This window comes from Alosa sapidissima, chromosome 9 (assembly GCF_018492685.1).
Source record: "Alosa sapidissima isolate fAloSap1 chromosome 9, fAloSap1.pri, whole genome shotgun sequence".
In the NCBI taxonomy this organism is placed as follows: Eukaryota; Metazoa; Chordata; class Actinopteri; order Clupeiformes; family Clupeidae; genus Alosa; species Alosa sapidissima.
The window spans coordinates 16668946-16688446 of NC_055965.1; the positions used below are offsets into that span (position 1 = coordinate 16668946).

Sequence of the window (19501 nt, forward strand, 5' to 3'; positions counted from 1 at the left end):
CAGAGCAGTGCAAGCAGTTGTCAAAATTGGCCCCAGATCAAGTCTGCCGTGCTGAGAGGTCAAGGAGTGTGGTGGTCACCAAAGACAGACAAAACAATGAGACATTGCTGGAGTCCACAAAAAAAATGTGTTTATTATATTACGCATGGTGACAAACTAAACACGGCGTTAAACATGTAAAGGTTTTCCTGCAAGCACAGTCCAAGACGGGAGTGTTGACACAGGTTTTCCACTGTCACTCCTTATCGGGTGTTTACCTGCAAAACAACAGAATGGATTAGGAGTATTACTTAATGGCATCAACCCCCATCTCTAATTCTGCATACTGGTTTCTTTTGTCTTCGCCATTGTCCACCTCATTACCCAACTCACTGTCTACCAGTCTTCGGGGCATTGGGATAAACCAATTAATAGCCATCATGATTAGCTAGTCAACACAATTGACAGTTCAAATTGGAATCTCTTATTTCATCGTTCACCCCTTATCCAGTCTGAAGGCTAAAAATGGGTACATTTTCTATATTAATTTCTTTAAGCTATAAGTTTGACTAACAGAGCTACCCAACATATTAATGTGCTTCATTCCTGAGGCCTATGCTACACTCACCACGTCGTCGATCTTGAGGATGCTGCGAACCGTTTCCGTGGCGAGGGTGAGGGCGCTGATGGAGACCAGCAGAGGCTGCACAACCAGCTCCTCCAGAATGTTAGAGATGCCACCCTGAGGGAAGGACACAAGGGGAGAAAACATGAGTATTCAAAATATATATAAACAATTAAAATATATAAAAACAAACTATAAATATATATTAAAAAAACATAATATAATAAACTATAAATATAGTTAAACCCCTAAATAATATAAAAATAAATTGTAAATATATATATATATATATATATATATATATATATATATATATATATATCTTAAAAAGTATATACACTTGAGTTTATTGTAACGACCATGTACATGTTCACAAGTCAATACAATGTAAAAATCATAAAAAATGGTATATTTGCTGCATACGCCCAAGACACTGCCCCAATGTAACTTCCAGGTTATTCTATATTTATGGGTTTCCAAGGGGACCACCGCACCTTGCGGACGTTGATCCCGGCTGTTTTCTCCCCCTGGGCGTGTCTGTTGCGCAGCTCCGTCACCGTGGAGATGGGGTTGAGGCCGGCGTTCTCGGCCAGCGTGGACGGGATGACCTCCAGGGCGTCGGCGTAAGCGCGCACGCAGTAGGCCTCCATGCCACCCAGGGAGCGGGAGTACTCCGCCAGGCGCAGCGCCATTTCAATCTCAGGGGCTCCGCCGCCTGCTATCAGGGCCCTGGGACAGATGGACACAAAGGAAGGAAAATGAAATTACAAAATATATATTTCCCCCCAAAATACACACAGAGTGCCAAAACAGAAAACACTAAAATTCACACAAACATAAATTGGTTTCGATACCGTCCATCTCTTTCCTTACATTTAAAAAAAAAGAAAAAGAAAAAAGAAAATCATAATCTGCGGTGTCATCATGAACTTCCTATTATTGAGATATTTCTCTACATTGCTTCACTGTTGCACGATAATATATAGCTTTCATCTTCTCTACTCCATGGGAGAGCACAGTGATACATATCAAACCCGACAAGCACCGGAAGCACACTCTGATCGTCCTTCATCTTGGCAGGACAGAGAAAGAAGAGAGGAAAGAGAGGAAAAAAAACCAAAAAAAAAAAAACAGCCTCACCTCTTCTTCACTAAGCAGCGGATCACACACAGAGCGTCGTGGATCGATCGCTCGGCCTCCTCGATCACCAGCTTGTTGGACCCGCGCACCACGATGCTCACAGTCTTGCCTGGGTTTGCACAGCCAGTGATCTAGGGCAAGTACAACCAGATATATTGTTTAGATAAACCGATACAATAACTTAATAAAAGCAACCTCCTCCTAGTGTCTAGCAGTCAGAGAAAAGACAGGAGTACTGTATGGTAGCAATTCTCGGCATTGTAGCTGGAATATTATTCCTAATTTATTAAGTCGCTTTTGGTAAAAGTGTCCGCTAAATAAATAGATGTATAAATATATATGAATGTACAAAGTCACACAGACTACTAAGGGTAGATATTGTTGGGGAGTTTGGAGGCTGACCAGTGGTAGAGGGGTTCACAGGGCCAGTACTATGATCCCCTGTTGCTCTGTGGCCGTGGGATCGGTGTGGGCACAGCAGCAGCATCCGTAAGACACAGACGAGCTGCCGCACCAGACGTAGACGGACACCACACACACCACACACCCACGGCCACTTCAAACTATGAACACAAGGCAGTGCATAATGATGGCGCCAATACATTTTAGAGATCATTAAAAAAAAAAAATTTTTTAAAAACTGACCACACTCTGGTGGCTAATAAGGCGACTGATGCAGAAACAGGAGAAATGTATTTTCTGACTGAGGCTAGACATCACAGGTCAGAGGGATGCCTGAGCAAGGTGAAGGAACGAGGAGGAATTATTTGTGAGTTATACTAAGATTAAGGCAAAATGCCATCTCTGCAGCGTTAAGTCATGTCAGGCTTCTGTGCAAACCAAAATGTTTTACACAACACTTAACGGAGAAATCTGACAATTTTAGGGGCATCTTTAAAATAATGCCCCCAGTGAGTAACACCTAAGCTGCCTGGCTACTCTAGCTGGTGGCTGCAGCAACTCGAGCTAGGTAGCACTGATTTGTTTTGTTTTGTGCCGACAGTACTCGGTGACCTCGAGAAATGGAGGTCTGTGTGGAAAATTTAGGTCTATGTGAGTTTACCTTTAACATAATTTGAGATCAGAAGAGCAATTTTCACCCACAAGTGAACACAAGTTAAAAGACCTTAGAACGTAATGCTCTTATGTGGACATAAAGGTGACTATTTGCCAAAATGCCATGCTTTTCCTGGAAGGTTCTATCTGAACAGGCCTTTGTGACCGAACACATGTAAAGCAGAGGGTACTTCCTCACTACATGCCTTACTCAGAGCATCCCTTACCAACAGCTGTGAAAATGATTAGAACTTTCCAGTGAATATACACATCACATCACACCCATCTATGATTCATGATGCTCTTTCCCAAACACACTCATCCTTTTAAGTCTTCTCACAGTGACAGCTGGTGCAAAGTGTGTGTGTGTGTGTGTGTGTGTGTGTGTGTGTGTGTGTGTGAGACAGAGAGAGTGTGTGTGCATGACTGTCTCGTTAGTGCCTATTTAAGGGCCAGGGAGTGAACTCGTTTACCTTCACCAGCTTGCCAGAGCCATCCAAATTGACCTCCTCCGCCAGCTCCGCCGTGCCCAGCATCTCAGGGGTGAACTGGTCGATGTGGGCAATGGGCTTGGTGCCAATGGTCTGGTGGGGGAGAGAGGGAAGCAAATGAGACGATAGTTAGTTTGTGTGTGTATGTGCATTTGAGAGAGAGAGTATATAAGTGTGTGTGCGCGCATTTGAGAGAGAGAGTATATAAGTGTATATGTGCATTTGAGAGAGAGAGAGAGAGAAAAAAGAAAGAAAAGAAAGAAAAAAGAAAGAGAGAAAGAAAGAGAGAAAGAAAGAAAAAAGAAAGAAAAAGAAAGAGAGGGGAAAAAAAGAGAGAGAAAGAGAGAGAGAGTATAAGTATGTGTGCGTATAAGCGTGAAACAGTATTTATGTAACAGCTCATTAGTGCATGCGCTTTTCTTTGATTAAACATAATATGCCACTGATGATTCTGTACTATATAAAGTAATGACAACATACTGAAATTAATAACTGCACAATGCATGTCAATCGATAAAATCAAATAGATTGTTGTTGGGGAGTTTGGAGGCTGACCAGTGGTAGAGGGGTTCACAGGGCCAGTACTATGATCCCCTGTTGTTCTGTGGCCGTGGGATCGGTGTGGGCACAGCAGCAGCATCCGTAAGACACAGACGAGCTGCCGCACCAGACGTAGACGAACACCACACACACCACACACCCACAGCCACTTTTCTAGCATTTCAACTATGGAATTGAGGAGGAACCTGAGGTGGCAACATACCTTGCAGATGAACTCGATCTCGTCTCTCTCGATATCCTTGATGACCATGATCTTCATCTTGTTGAGGAAGTGCAGGGCAAGATCACTCAGCGCATCCCTGACGACACAGAGGACAGTCCTCAACATAGTGTCACTTAGACTAGAACTGGTCATTGTCCCTTTGGTTAAAAGCTTCTGCTTAAGTTCATTGAAAAAGGTAAATAATACAAATATACAAACACAAACAAGATCAGGGATGTAAGAGGGCTGCGAAACTGGTTAGTGGTGGGGGTCACTGGACCAGTACTATATCCCCTCTAGTCAATCTGTGGCCGTGGGATGAGTGTGGGACAGACAGATCACTATACACACAACATAAGCCCACAGCCACACTTTACAACACATTAACTATAGATATACTCCCCCCCCCCCCCATACATTACACCAGAGAGGGTTCAAGCGGAGCGAGAGTCGCAAACGTTCGACAATTTCCGCGTTCGATTATTGCAAGGGGGAGGGGGGGAAATCCCCCTTTATGCAGACCAGAGTAAGCCCTTGCTGCACTAATGTCAATGGAGACTTGTGGAATTTTACCAATAAATTGGTCATTTTGTCTTTCTGGATTTGTTGAGGGTTTTTTGGAAAATTGTGTCATAATCTGTAAGTGTTTGGGATCATTTCAAGCCTAATAGTGTAATTTTTTAGTGTTTGGATTTGTAATAAAATAACTTAATATTAGACCATGCTGCTGCCAGTTACTGTCCGGTTGTTATCATGCTAGCTAGCCTCTTAGCTAAGGTAACATTTTAAACGGAGAAGTGTAATTTCTTTGAAATGACAACTAGCTGAATAACACTACTGACATTAGTTAAAGTGGATAGTTTATACTCAAGCGAATTTGCAACAGTATATTAAGTTTAAGCGAAGTCCTTCAACTACTAGTCACTTGTTAGCGCATAGCTGTATTGCCATAGCTACTACCATCCACTTGTATAGCATTTTAAGCTAGCGTTAGCTAGCTAGCTAGCTCGGTTCACATGACTAATTAAATTATTCATATCATGTCCTTAAGAATGATTCATTGGTATCATACATGATTATGGACAATAATACTGTGAACACAATTATGTTTATCTGTTGTTATTGCTTATTAAGAGAGAAAGTTTATTTAGTGACGTAGGGTGACACTCCCACTTATGCAGACCGGAACTGTCCCGTTTTGCTCCCATAGTAACGAATTACGTTGCTCTATCTTGCTAGTAATCAAGGATCTTTGATTACACGCTTGGATACATGACATGATGGTACTGATCTGACCACAATAAGGCCATCCTTAAAAATATTTTTGTTTGCAGTAACAGCCAAAAACAATTAAAAATGGGTCGGTAGGTAGGTAAATATTTTTTTTTCCAAGATTCAAAGTAAAAAAAAAAGTTCAATTTTGGTCATGGTGATTACGTAGGAATGAATTTACACAAATGTGCATATTGTGACGTAACTGACTGGGTCTTCAACCCGTGCCTTCAGGCGCACCATTGCAAACCTCATTCTGATGCAGGTTATATAGACCAGCCTTTCTCAAACTTCTTTGACCTGAGGCCCGGTCATGGCAGACTTTTGGGTCATAGGGCTCATCTACATGTACGCAGAAAGAAGGCTACAATAGCTCTTGGCCACGTTATATTGAAATTTGACTATACAATACTCCATGCTATACAGTGTATTTTACAGTCTCTGCTCTGTTTCTAAGGAAGTTCCAAAAAACAATGTCGTTCTATTAAGTTTCGTTAAATAAATAAATAGCCTTCCAACAGGTTGAAGCGGAGCTTTGATACCAACGTTATCGATTAGTTTCAGTTTCTCTCGCGCAGACGCACATTGAATGAATGCTCATACCACCACTTAATTGTAGGGCTCCATGTTTAATGACATCGATAGCAGAAACGTTTGTTTTCTTTTTTCGTCGATCCGCGGTTTCTTAATCAACTGCGCAGCAAATTATCAGATGAAGCACCGGGCCTAATTTCACTCCACGACTCCGCGGACCAGCAGTCTCCATGTTGCGGACCCATATTTTGAGAAATGCTGAATAGACCACAACCAATTTCAATACTCCGACACGGTCACCGCTAGACTAGGGGGAGAAGGGATGAGAAAAGATCTGGCCACAGTTCTTCCAGAACTTCGTAACAGCGTTATCAGTTTGTGTGAATGAAACGAAGCGTAGGCCATAGTGTGACATGCGTAAAACCAATGGTGTAGAGATGACGCCACAGGTGTTTTTTTTTAAGTGAGGCACGTTTGCATGTAGGCAATTTATATTCACAATACTTGGGCCTACTAAAATAAATATTATTTTATTGCATTTGTATTGGTTGTTTAGAGTAAAAAAAAAAACAATCGGTCGGTATTAACGCAAGTTTACAACCGGCAAGTCGGTCGGACTAAAAGGGGAAAAAAAAAAAATATTTGGGTCGGTTCTAAATTGACAGGGTCGGTCGGGTTACGGCAAACGAAAATATTTTTAAGGATGGCCTAACAACCCCACCATCATGGGGCCGTCCCTTTACCTGAGAATGGACTTCTGGATAAGCAGGACGGTGCAGCCGGCCTTCTTGATCTGTTTGACCAGGTTGAGGATGTAGGCGCGCTCCTCACGAAGGACGCGGTCCATCTGTGCGTAGTCGGAGACGACGATCTGGTTGTCCATCTGTGACCAAGACAATATAAATGAAATCATGGCAATAACCACGTCCTTAAGTTATTGAAGTGCCTCCACCCAGAAATAAGAGGAGAAGCAGGATCAGGGATGTAAGAGGGCTGCGAAACTGGTCAGTGGTGGGGGGTCACTGTACCAGTACTATATCCCCTCTAGTCAATCTGTGGCCGTGGGACGAGTGTGGGACAGACGGATCACTATACACACACAACATAAGCCCACAGCCACACTTTACAACACATTAACTATAGATGTACTGACGCCACAAGGCCATCAAAGATCCGGCAAAGTTTTGAATTCCTGTGTAGTTTGAGTGGATTCACAGCACCCAAACAGAAAGACATAACAGTCAACAACAATAGCAAAGGCAACTAGTCTTATAGTCTATAACACTAGTCTTACAGCTCCATCTATGTTAGCAGGTACTCACATCTGTCTTGGGTGGGGACAGGCAGAACTGGATGAGGCCGATCTTGGCCTTCTCCACGCGGGACAGGCCGGAGTTCACTACCCTCTGGGTGAGCACCAGTCCGTCCACCAGCTCACAGTCATCGATGGTCCCTCTGGAAACCACAGGCACATTTACAAGTCAGAGAGCCTACAACATAAAATGGCCAAACTCCAATGGAATGATCTTAAGATGAATTGTCTTCAGTGTGTATAGAACCAAGAATTCTCATTCAGCATCCTTTCAATTCATTCTAAAAGGGCAGATGGAGGGATGGATACTATGTATGGGTGTAATGAGTTTGGAAAAATCCAGGTATTGATAAGGACAATTCTGTTTAGATGGCCATACATGAACTCGTCCATCTTTTACCCTGGTTGTGCAGTCACGCAACAATACTTCCTAAAAAAGCATGCGTATAAAACCGGTCAGTGCCCTAACACAGGGACAGTCACACCACCTTAAACTCCTCTCAGATCCCGCACAACCTCCCACGCTCGGTCTCGCTCACCCACCCAAGCTTCTTGACGACGTTGATGTCGTGCAGGTCGACGTAGGTGGCGGTGGCGGGGTCGATGACGCGCATGACTGCGTTGACGCACATGGGCGCCAGCAGGCTGGAGTACTGTGACACCACCTTGGAGCAGAGTGAGGTGGTGGCGCTGTTGAGCAGCGTCTCGCGGTCGCTCAGCTGCACCGGCGTGCTGATGCTGGTCAGCACCTCCACGCCCTTGTCCACCGCCTTCTGGAAGGACTCGGAGATGGTGGTGGGGTGGATACCTGAGAGAGATAGAAAAAGAAAAAGAAAAAAAGAGGGAAAGAGAAAGAGGAGTGACAGAGAGAGAGAAGGACCAGAAGTAAGAATTAGAAAATGCATCAATGCATTAGAATATTACACAATTAAGAAAATAGCATTTCTAACTAAATCATTTGTTATGTTACTTCACTACCTAATTTCTGTCACTTTGGTTACAAGCTTCTGCTTCAGTTCGTTGAAAAAGGTAAATAATACAAATCTACACAACACAAACAAGATCAGGGATGTAAGAGGGCTGCGAAACTGGTTAGTGGTGGGTCACTGGACCAGTACTATATCCCCTCTAGTCAATCTGTGGCCGTTGGACGAGTGTGGGACAGACAGATCACTATACGCACAACATACGCCCACAGCCACACTTTACAACACATTAACTATAGATGTACTGACCCTAACAGTCCATCAAATTAAGCTGAAAAAAATCTCAGTGAGTTTACACATCACAAGAGTATGTCAGCTGGTCACGAAAAGCACCAAATGTTATTAGGGTTATCAGATACCTCTCTGTAACAATTTGGCACAGGCCTCCAGAAGTGCTCCGGCAATGACCACCACAGATGTGGTGCCGTCCCCAGCCTCAATGTCCTGGGCTTTGGAGAGCTCGACTAACTGGAAATGAAAGAACAAACTGTTACACAATCCCCATGACAAATGAATGTCAATATATCTCGTGGTATAAGTAGTGACAACACAAAACTCTTTACCATTTTTGCTGCTGGGTGGATCACTTGCATCTGTTTCAAAATGGTAGCGCCATCATTGGTAATTGTAACATCTCCTTTGCCATCCTGGATCTAGAGACCAGAAAAAAACAATAATTTAGTTAATACTGATTGAATAATTAATTAATGGCATCATATGAAAAGTGAATTGACGGATGGGTAATATTTACCATTTTGTCCATGCCTTTAGGCCCCAAACTCGTTCTGATGGCATCGGCGACAGCTGTCAAACAAAGATGTTGGTACTGTTACAACGCCACACCCATATATGGCCATCATGAGCCCCACAGCCGCATTCAGTGGCAGTAGTTAACCGATCCTTCTACTTCACAGGACCCATGAGATAAAATGATCCAACATCTTGCCATACACGACATTACTTCAATTGCACACCAATAACTGCGTAAATGCAGTTTTCCCAGTTGCTAACGTTCTAGTGCTAACAGCTAAGCCCAATTTTCATGTGGGCATGATGCAGCAACCCTGACAGTTTAGCGTCGTCTACATGATTTCCTGCTTTGAAAGCAGGCAACAACAAAAAACACGGTGAAACCGAGTAAGGGGCTACACATTGCCAATATCACGTTCATCTTCCAAGCAATAAGACGTTCATAACAATTCAATTTGTAGGTGTTATTCGGGATTATCAATTGAGCTAATCTGCTATGTAGCTAGTTAGCGGTTCAACAGAGCATCCCTCCATTCAAACACGCCTCCGTTTCAAAGGATGCTGCACTCTGCAGTGACCAAGTTCAGCATGTATAACACCAAATAAAAAGTACGCTTTTTCAGGAACACTACATTGGACAAGGACCATTAACTTACCTTTTGCTGCATTAATATTACTGAACCGAATCTGTGTCGGCTTGTCACGGTCCACATATGCACCTCCTTTGTTTCGGCCTCTTACTTGAGCCTTTGGTGCCGCCATTATTTCGGGCATCTTCAGTTATATTCGGGTAATTATGTTCCTGGAAGATGGCTTTATGGAATAATTCCACCCTAAATGCACTAAAGATTGATATAGTGCAAGATGGGTTAAGATTCGGCCGAGTCCCCTGATCCCACCAGAACCTTCCAGATCAACCGGTTGCGACAGAGGCAGAGAAAGGACCCTAAATGGTAATGGAGCGCGCATGAAAATGACGTTTTAGTAGGACAAAAACATGCCATTCAGAAATCATGTACTTCAGGCATTGTCAATAAACCAAAGAAAACATCGATCAAATTCCCGTAGTTTATTTTGGTTTTGTCCCTAACATTAAGGTTATTTCTGTCACTCCTATATTTTCCAAATATTGTTAATTGTGTGTACATTTCGTCATATATCCTATTTCGACCTCAGTCCTTTTTTTTTTTTGGATTAGGTACTCGGTTCTTTATGTCTGTACATGTCAAATGAACTGCAGCACACACGCATGATGCTGGTTGTGTCCATGCACTTTCAAATTCAAATCCTGTAACTTGAATTTAGTAGTATTTTGGAATTTGCAGAATATTTTACAAGGTAAGTCTTGAAACAAACCACTTACCTCGAACACCCATAATGATCGGGAACTGCCAAATCTAGTCAAAAATCAACTTCGTAACGTAGAGGAGGAAGAGGCATAAGGCTGCTCCTAAATGTCAAAATAATTTTAAGTTACTTTCAAGCAGACTTGAATTAAATAATGAATAGCTAGATTTGACCAACATGATGTACACTATCAAGAGTTAATTGTGGATTTATCACGCTACATATTTCACAAGGTTAGTTAGAGCACACGGTGTGGTTGGGTATAGCTGCTTCTACTTTTCGCAGTCAATCTTCTCTTAATTGCATGAAGCGTAGACCATAAGTTCTTTTCTGCCAGGCATTCAATTCCTCTTGATTCTGTTTTTTTTTATCATGTTGTCCCTGAAGGAAGTGGTCATGTTGTCCCTGAAGGAAAAGGACAGGCCCATCATTCAGAAGTTGTTGGAGGCTGGTTGTTGTAGCCGCTGTATCCTCAGATTCTGCTGTATTGGGACTCAGTCTGCTTATCGACTCTCCGATGAGGTTTGTAACATGTGGGCTATTTGCCAGAGTTGTGTTATATATAGATTAGTACTAATTAATGAACTTTAAGATCATAACAGGACCAAGGATGTGTTGTTGGTTGAAAAGTCCTGACAGTAATATGGCAGAAATAGTCACATTCTACCAATATCTTGCTCCAGTTCCTCTCTTGTCATGTCATGCTGTCATTCAATCTATTCCTCTATCTATCCAGAACCTGTGGAAGGAGCTGCATGCTTTCGCTGGCTCCTCAGACATTGCACCACAACAAGACAATGTTGCCGACCAGACGCCATCAGATGACCCTCCCTCCAAAAGAATAAAGTTGGACTCCGATGTAAAGGCAGATGGTGGTGAGAGCAAGGAGGTTTCCACGGAAACAACGAACCCCACAGAAGACAGCACAGAGTCCTCCGTGTGTGTCGTGTGTCTTGGGGTGCTACAGGACTTTTGTAGCCCCAGCTTCACCAAGAAGGTGCTTAGCTTCAGTGTCCACTGCAGTAAATTAAGTTTGTGTACTTGTATTAATTTGTTATTTCTTGTTGTTTGACTGTTAGCTTTATCTTTAGAAACCCCTATGATGTTGAATGAAAAGATCTATCTTGTGTAAAAGAAAAAAATAAAACTAGACTAGAAATGTAAATGAGAAGATCTTTCTCGTGTTCAGATACTTGTTTGTGTCCTCCCTTTTACTAAACGTGTGTGCATGTGTGTGTGTGTGTGTGTGTGTGTGTGTTCAGATAGCAGAGGATGTGAAATCTGAAGAGTATCAGTTTGACAGCCTGGTGCTAGCATTGTCACTCCCAGCCCAGCTGTCCGTCAGAGAGGTGAGGTCATCCAATTCCACTAAACCGCTTTGGACCACAAACATATCCAACCAACAAACAAACAAACATCTGCAAACATTTTACAGCATTGCCATCAGAAATAACTTGTTCTTTTCTTTTTCCCATTACTTTCTCTTGGTGTCTCTTCCTGGACTGCCATGTGTTTTTCTCATCACCAGCACTCCTGCTGGCTTCACATTAAAAAAGAAGTCAGGTAGTGTATGCCTACAAACTACATTTCCCATCATACCCTTCTACTATGTGTTCTACTACCATCGCATGCCATGTATATGTGCTTACCATCATACGATTTCCACTTTTGGATGTAGTATTATGATTTAGCATTGCAGTCATACAGCACCCTTATTTCTGGAACATGTGTATGATATTTCATGGAGAGCTGTGCTTTGTTGACCAGAGAAAAGAGCATGTGTCTGGACAAAGAGGATGTTATCCAAGTGAAGGAGGCCTTCAAATGGACTGTCCAGGGTTTGCTGTCACAAAAACTAGGGGTTTCCCTGGTGACCAAGGTTAGTTCAATAGACAGCAGTAAGCAGCACAGCATCTATATGCAGTCAGTTTAACCGTGTGTGTGTGTGTGTGTGTGTGTGTGTGTGTGTGTGTGTGTGTGTGCGTGAGTGAGTGCTTTGTATTTGTGTTAATTTACTTTATTACTAGATGCTGTTATGGTCTGAGTACAACATAATATGTATCTCTTTTTCCTGATGCTGTAGAGTCCGTTTGAGGTGGGAGTTGGATTCATCCACCCTGATACAGATGGAGACTGCCATTTCCTGTAAGTGGTGATGGTGTAATTAAAACCTACAAATTCATACATCAGGTTGTTATGTGTAGTGGCTATGCTTAACTTTCCAATGTCCGATAATGAGTTGAATATTTTATGCATTGCTTATCACGAATTGTTGAAACGCAAAGTAGGTGTACCACATAGCGATATATATGCTATGACAACTGTATGTTCTGCATGTACTGTGAGGAAAAATGAATCATGCTTCTCAATTGGTCTCTGTCCCCTACTCCTGCAACTCCTTGCAAATCACTAGTTCTACATGCTCTCCTCTCGATTGCTCACTGCACTGGCGCTAGCTGCATTCATAACGCATTCATAATGACTGTACATATAAATGACACAGCATGTATTCATGCCTTTTCTAACAAATGCAGGGCAGAAGCTTGCTCTGACTGTTTCAAGCCAACTAAAAACAAAGAGGTAAGATTTTGTATTAGGTTTTCAAATTGTTATTCAAATTTTGTAAATATGATATCAGACTAAAAGTTCTCTGTCCAGATGTCAGATTAGTTGGTTGTTAGCTGATTCAGGCAGGTTGTTTGACACATGACTCCCTTGTTTGTGCTGCAGTCTGTCTTTACAAGAATGGCAGTTGTGAAGGCTTTGGAAAAGATCACTGATAAACAATTCCTCAAGTAAGTGATCTGAGGCTATTACAGGTTCTTGATACAGTTCAAATTCAAGAGAAATGTTTCAGAAAAGAAAATAATCTCTCCCATATCTTCTGTAATTTCTGAAACCACTCTTCTTCTGACAGAGAGTACCCTTGCCCTCCGAGAAGAACAAAGACTGCATGTGTCGCTCAAGAAACATCATGCCTACACGTGTCTGCTTTTGTGGCAGGTGAGTTTCTGCTTTTGTTATCAATTCTGATTTCTTAATTGTCAGATGTATTCGTCAAACCTTCAGAGAGGGTTTAGCCAGTTACTATTTAAAAATCTTTAGTGGCAACATCCATGCGCCTGAATTTCTGCAGCTACCTGCTTGCTATGTATTCACCCTACCGTTGGTGTGATAGCTGTCATTCCAGTCATCATCTGTTGTTCACCACCAAAAATAATAATTTTGTTACATTGTTCAAAATGGCCAACTAATTACTATTTGGTATTCACAAAAAAAAAATAACAGCAACAGCCTCCAGTGTCCCGTGATATTGTGTGATGTGTGACGACCAAAATGCCAAATTCGTCCAATTTGACAACCCAGGATTTGTCTGAATCAGAATAAAAGAAATCGATCTTAGCATTAGGCATCAAGAAACTCCACAGCCTGATGCATAACTGTTTTTCTTGTCTGCTAAGATGCCTTCAAACTGCCCCCCATAATGGTTGTCTTTAATGTCAATGTGTCCTTTTCCTGTTGTCAGGGCGATACAACAAGTTCTCTCGGGAGCTGCCACAGACGCCGTGGGTGATTGACGGCGAGAGGAGGATGGAGTCGTCGGTGGAGGAGCTCATCGCTGCGCCGCTGCTGAACGCCTTCAACTCTGAGAGTGAGAGATCAGAAATGGCCTGAAACAAAAACAAAATGGGGGTGGACAGTACTGTCCCAGACAGATCTGGACAGTACTGTCACAGACAGATCACATCCAGTAGGGTTTAGTGTTACATTGGAACACTGACAAGTGTAACATTTTATGGGGCTTCTCTAATCTGAATCAGTCCAGGACAGTAAAAAGTCCAATAGTTTTTAGTGTCTAAAGTGTAACATGGCATGTGTGGAAGATTCAGGATTCATAGGAGTTGTGATGGAGATCTCTGGTTTATGTCTCACTAATAGGTACCACTGTGTGATGTGTCCTGCATGTACTGTCTAGATGGATGTCATATGACCTTATGATTCTCTCACTGTGTGTGTGTGTGTGTGTGTGTGTGTGTGTGTGTGGTGGTTCAGGTTTTAACTTCTCCTCATCAGGAAGAGAGGATGTGGACGTCCGGACCCTGGGCAATGGTAGGACTCACACGCTTGTCAAGCCACAAAGTCCAGCCTATTTCGTAAAGTCAGAAAGAGAAAATATTATCTCTCTTGTCTGAGTACTCTAGTCTAGACAAAAAAAAAAAACATTCCAAGCCCACTCAAAATTGTTAAGCTTCCTGTGTCCTAAGCAGATAACGTTCTCTATACAGCTGTTTTCAGGACTATTTGGAAATTTCAGGTGTAAAAACTCCTTTTTGACAAACACAGATTTGCACCTACATAAGGACATTTATGCCTTTGGTGGACTGAAATCCATCGAAATCAACCGACGTTCTGCCTTCTGTATTCTCACACATTCACAGTTCACACTCCTACTCCTGCTGTGTAACTTTGTTGTCCTCTGTGCGGCTGGTTCTCTTAGGGCGGCCATTTGCTATGGAGCTGCTGAACCCACACAGATCAAAATTCAACAAAATGGAGATACGCAAGCTACAAGAGGTAGGCAGCACAACGCGTGTTTTACACAACACACACAGCATCTGTTTGGGTGTTGATGTTTGTTTTGCTTTGTTTATTTGTTTGTTTGTTTTACTTGCCAGGAGATAAACCAGTCTTCAGATAAAATCCGCGTACGAGACCTGCAGATTGTCACCAGGTAAAGAAGACATATGACATTTTGAACAGGCCTTTCATAAGAAACTTAGACAGCATCTTTTACATTTTTTCCTAACATTTGTGTGTATAATAATTGTGTAAAATTGTGTGTGTGTGTGTGTGTGTGTGTGTGTGTGTGTGTGTCAATAGAGAAGCAATGAGTCGCATGAAGGAGGGAGAGGAGGAGAAGACGAAGTCCTACAGCGCCCTCATCTGGAGCCAGAAGGCCATAACCGAAGATGATCTAAAGTTCATCGCCAACATCACGGTAACTACTGTTAACTCTGCATGTGTAAAACTTAAAATTCTATTAAAGGAGAATTCCGGTGTGATATTGACCTAAAGTGTATTGAAACATGATACCGAGTGTGAACGTATGTCTCATAGCCCATCTCGGCTTGTCCCCTGCACTCCAAAATCTGGCACTAGTTAGCCGATGCTACCAACAGCTTTTTCAATAAAGGTGCTTCGGCATCGGGCTAGCCATGCAAATAAATCACTGTTTTATACCCATTTACGAGGCTCAATGTATCTCCACACTTCATTGGTAGACTTCCGAGGGCCCTGACATTTAAAACGAGACATTGAGAACTTTGAAAAAGCACTGGTAGTTTACTTACAAGACGATTTATACAGACAGTATCTTCACGAAGTTTAGCGTTTGCAGCCATCTTGAATTTAGTCACGATAAGTCAGGCAACGAGTAAGAATGAACAGGTATGATAAGGGATCAGATTCCAAAAATAATTCAGTGGAAATGCATGGATTCCAGTTGCTGCTACTGGAAGAACTTTTTCCACACGGGGATTACAAGACTTTGACGATTACATTGTTTTTTTGTTTTTTTTAAAGTATGAAAATAGAAAAACCAGCCACATCTTAGAAAGATTCCAATGTTTTGCTATCATCTTTGTCTAGTCTAAGATCGGCAGCTACAGCATTTTTGATTCATATAATGTTGGTGCTGATTATGTATGTGTGTGTGTGTGTGTGTGTGGTCAGAGTTTGGAGATTGCCCAGAAGACGCCTCTGCGGGTGCTGCACCGGCGTCCTCTGGCGGTGCGTCTGCGTGTGATCCACAGCATGAGCGCCAGCTTCCTGAACCCACACCACTTCACCCTGCAGCTCAGGACGCAGGCCGGCACGTATCCTTACTGGACACACACCTGCACACACCTGCACACCTACACCTAGATACCTAGCTCAGGACGCAGGCCAGCACGTATCCTTACTGGACACACATCTGCACACCTACACCACCTAGATACCTAGATCTATTCCTTGGTCCCACCACCCTTCATGCACGGCACGCAGACACATCAACATACATCCACTAGCTAGACACCCCACACCACACACACACACGCACACACAGTAGCACAACATAATTTATGCTCATTTGATGCACATTCCAGAGAGCTCTCAGAAAGACTGAATGATCCCAATTGTAAACTAGAGACTTTCAAGTAAGTGCTGGGTGTTTACTTAGATGACACGCTAGTCTTCATCCATTTTTCTGCTGTAGTTGACACTTGTGGAGACTGGCTATTATCCCTAAAAGGTGTGCTGTCACACTGGTGTGATAGGAATGTTGGAAAATGAATGTTCTAAAGAACATCTGGGTTCATTGAATTCAACATAGAATTTTAGAACCTCCAATTGTTGCGGAACGGAATCTTATGTTAGAATGTTAAAAAAAACCACACCTTGTGTGTGATGATGTGGCAGGAGTGCAGGTAAGTGCAGTGCAGGCCTGGTGTCATTCGTTCATCTTTGAATCTGCGAAGTCTCTGGTGGTCTTGATCTGGCCCTTAACAGCCGCTGGTCAGCTACATAAAGGAGTTTGTGCATGGAGACTTTGGCCGCACCAAGCCCAACCTGGGGGAGCTCATGAAAACAGAGGTGGACATTCTGGAGCTGGACGTGGAGGTACGGTGCAGGGGTTTGCAGCTCTGAGACTTTATAGAACAAACGACTTCCTGTTCCTGTAGTTTTGCTAAAATTGTGAGCAGTACCTTTAACTAGTTGAGTGCAAAGAAAAGTACAATTATGAGTTGGATTCTCTGGGATCAGACAGACCGTTGCGTTTGCCTGTATGAATTGCATTGCTTTTCCTTGAGATATAATATCCAATCCAGTCTATAAATATTGTGATTTAGAATAGATCATGACGACGATGCTTGTTTGTGTTTGTATGTCCTTAGTCAGTCGACGTGGACTGGCCCCCTGCAGTTCCGGAATAACCTCTCGGAATTCTCACCCTGACCTGACCATGCATCGAGGAATTCTGCACACCATAGAGCTCTTCCAGGCATTCACAACAGAGGTGCCAGAACTGGGTAACTTTATTGTCAAATGCATGGATGGGAGAGAACATAAAGGATGTCTCGGGCGGATCCATATTGTATGGCAAGCCAAGCCACCGCACCAAGTTCTGGAAGTGGATCCATATTGTATGGCAAGCCAAGCCACCCTCTGGCAGTGGATCCATTAGTGAAAGACGTTCAGTCAGAGACACCAAGCTAAACAAGGGCAGTTAAGTGTCGCCAGTCTAATGTTTTTTTGGTTTATTTGCCCGCCAAGTGAAATGTGTGGAAGTGAAACAGTGTTTTGCATAGTCCCCTATGTCAGTTCGAAACATCTTCTTTTCTGTGTGTATGTGGATGATCTGTTTTGTTGTCTGACTGAGTGCATCTCGAAGGTAAAAAACCTATTGAATTCTTTCAAGGATGGCTACTATGATCCGATTAAAAGAGGTTATTTTCCACCAATCACCATGTCTGTCGTTATGGGTATATGTACAGTCATGGATGTATTACCCCACACAAACACACATCTCTTCTCCAATTCTTTACTAATATTATTCACCAGAAAAACTCACACTATGTGATGGTCAGTGTTTATCATGGCAAATCCGTAATATATCAGTGACACTTTCCAGTGAAAGAGATAGGTGAGAGATCTGTGAGAGATCTGAGAGGCTTCGTTTCAAGCCTTTGGTCAGCACTTATTCCATACTGTGCATTCTTGCTTTGAAATTACTTGACCTTTAACCTACTGGGCACCCTGGCTGATTGAATACAAAATATTAATATCACCTTTCACCACTCCAACTTAATTCTCTTCCATCATACCAGAGTTGGAATTATACATTTTCCTTATACTCTTGTTTTGTTCATAGCTTCCTAATCCTATTTGTTCCATCGTGAAAGATTCAAAGAACTATTATTAACTTACAAGGTTAAATCTAGATCATGGGTAAAGCATACACAAAAGGAACAGATAGACTTTTGAGCATTTTATTATAACTTAAAATAAATACTACCAAATGGCAATGCAAGACCACTACTGGATTCTTGCCCTAGTGTTTTGGTAAGAAAAATCAAAACAGGCGAAACGGGCAAATGGAAAAAAACAAGAACATAAACTAACCAAAAAAAAAACAAAAAACAAAAAAAGATATTTCTGAAATACATTGGTCACAGCCTCCGTCCATGGAAAGACAAATGCTTCAGGAAGGAGGATAACACTGTTGAGAACAGCATGAGCAAAACAAACAAAAATAAACAAAATAAAACTATTACAAGAAACAGTACAAAATTACAAAGAGCAGTAAAGGAAAATAAACAGAAGACAGCCTGATGTAGCTAAGGTTGTCTTAAGAGACATTTGTTGATGTCTTGCAGAGAGAGAGAAAAAAAAAAAGAAAAAAAGAACACATGATTCGGTAGTGCTGTGGCCCAAAACTGAAAGTATGGACGGATCTGTTGTGCCAGGTTACCTGTGGGAAGAAGGGGCTTGCATGGGAGTGAGGTGGGGGTGGCATAACTGTAACCTTGGCAACCATTTCCATGGTAAAACCACAAAACACCAACATTTAAAAAAGAAAAAAAGAAAAGAAAAAAAAAAAAAAAAGAGCGCAAGGATGAGGAGGCTCCTGTATTAATGTTATGGGTTTCCTTCATTCTGGTCCCCTCCCTCACCCAAACTCTGAAGTAGAAGTTCTGTGTATTTGTTCTGTTCTGTCCTTGGAACCCCCTCCCGACCCTAAACATATGTTTTTTTTTTTCGTTTTTTTTCTTCTTTTCTTTTTTTTTTTTTAACATGTTCTTTTATCAGCCGGGTATTCACACGACAGTCAGTCACACGAATGGAAACAAAAAATTGTCAGGTTTTTTTTTTTTTCCTAGTTGTCTGCTCAAAAACTGTGACCAAGACTAAACATGTAAAATAAAGAGAGAAGGCATTGCATATGTACATTACCAATCACTGAACCAAACAAAAAAAAATGAGAAAAGAAAAAAAAAAAATGTATTGGGAAGTTCTTTTGAGAACATCCCCAGCACATGCCATCTCAATTTCACAATCACTCCCCCACTCTCCCCAATCCACTTGCCCCATGACCACCCCGACCTCCCCTAACTCCCTCCCCCCCCCCCCCCCCCCCCCCCCCCGTCCAACTCTGAAATTACATGGCTCAGTGTCTGTCAGAGTTGGTTGGATGATCTTATACAC

General features: G+C 42.3%; 2 protein-coding genes and 2 non-coding genes across 5 annotated transcripts; 1 reads left to right on the plus strand and 3 right to left on the minus strand.

Annotated features, from left to right (window-relative positions):
- Nucleotides 1-108: 108 nt before the first annotated feature.
- cct4 (chaperonin containing TCP1, subunit 4 (delta)) lies at nucleotides 109-9856 on the minus strand. Its single transcript, XM_042103644.1, has 13 exons — nucleotides 9565-9856; nucleotides 8910-8962; nucleotides 8722-8811; nucleotides 8518-8626; nucleotides 7716-7980; nucleotides 7183-7315; nucleotides 6604-6743; nucleotides 4055-4151; nucleotides 3274-3384; nucleotides 1745-1875; nucleotides 1099-1333; nucleotides 608-721; nucleotides 109-257 (listed from the first exon to the last, which is right to left on the minus strand). The coding sequence occupies exons 1-13, from the start codon at nucleotides 9680-9682 to the stop codon at nucleotides 243-245; spliced, it is 1611 nt and encodes a 536-aa protein (XP_041959578.1). The 5' UTR covers nucleotides 9683-9856; the 3' UTR covers nucleotides 109-242.
- Nucleotides 2121-2292, minus strand: LOC121719880. Its single transcript, XR_006034402.1, has one exon. It is a non-coding gene; the product is annotated as a small nucleolar RNA SNORA23 (small nucleolar RNA).
- LOC121719879 lies at nucleotides 3821-3992 on the minus strand. The gene has a single exon (XR_006034401.1). It is a non-coding gene; the product is annotated as a small nucleolar RNA SNORA23 (small nucleolar RNA).
- Nucleotides 9857-10120: 264 nt separating the features above from the next.
- On the plus strand, nucleotides 10121-17757 carry pus10 (pseudouridine synthase 10). 2 transcript variants are annotated; one of them, XM_042103645.1, is made up of 18 exons: nucleotides 10121-10246; nucleotides 10643-10777; nucleotides 10992-11252; nucleotides 11518-11604; nucleotides 11784-11818; nucleotides 12023-12134; nucleotides 12339-12400; nucleotides 12790-12835; nucleotides 12986-13050; nucleotides 13173-13258; nucleotides 13782-13907; nucleotides 14309-14365; nucleotides 14754-14830; nucleotides 14932-14987; nucleotides 15137-15254; nucleotides 15989-16131; nucleotides 16816-16915; nucleotides 17191-17757. In XM_042103645.1, the coding sequence occupies exons 2-18, from the start codon at nucleotides 10652-10654 to the stop codon at nucleotides 17227-17229; spliced, it is 1596 nt and encodes a 531-aa protein (XP_041959579.1). In that variant the 5' UTR covers nucleotides 10121-10246; nucleotides 10643-10651; the 3' UTR covers nucleotides 17230-17757. The 2 variants fall into 2 exon arrangements, with proteins under 2 accessions (XP_041959579.1, XP_041959580.1); XM_042103646.1 differs by lacking the exon at nucleotides 10121-10246 and adding an exon at nucleotides 10354-10488.
- The last annotated feature ends 1744 nt before the right edge of the window (nucleotides 17758-19501 follow it).

What these genes read in the sequence shown, in the direction of transcription:
- cct4 (XM_042103644.1), bottom strand. Translation starts at nt 9,682, where the DNA reads ATGCCCGAAATAATGGCGGCACCAAAGGCTCAAGTAAGAGGCCGAAAC. An exon ending in ATCCAGAAGTCCATTCTCAG is followed by an intron (nt 4,152 to 6,603) that starts GTAAAGGGACGG and finishes CTGTGTCGTCAG; the next exon opens with GGATGCGCTGAGTGATCTTG. An exon ending in CGCTGCTTAGTGAAGAAGAG is followed by an intron (nt 1,334 to 1,744) that starts GTGAGGCTGTTT and finishes CATCTGTCCCAG; the next exon opens with GGCCCTGATAGCAGGCGGCG.
- pus10 (XM_042103645.1), top strand. Translation starts at nt 10,652, where the DNA reads ATGTTGTCCCTGAAGGAAAAGGACAGGCCCATCATTCAGAAGTTGTTG. An exon ending in CGTCCGGACCCTGGGCAATG is followed by an intron (nt 14,366 to 14,753) that starts GTAGGACTCACA and finishes TGGTTCTCTTAG; the next exon opens with GGCGGCCATTTGCTATGGAG. An exon ending in AGTTCATCGCCAACATCACG is followed by an intron (nt 15,255 to 15,988) that starts GTAACTACTGTT and finishes GTGTGTGGTCAG; the next exon opens with AGTTTGGAGATTGCCCAGAA.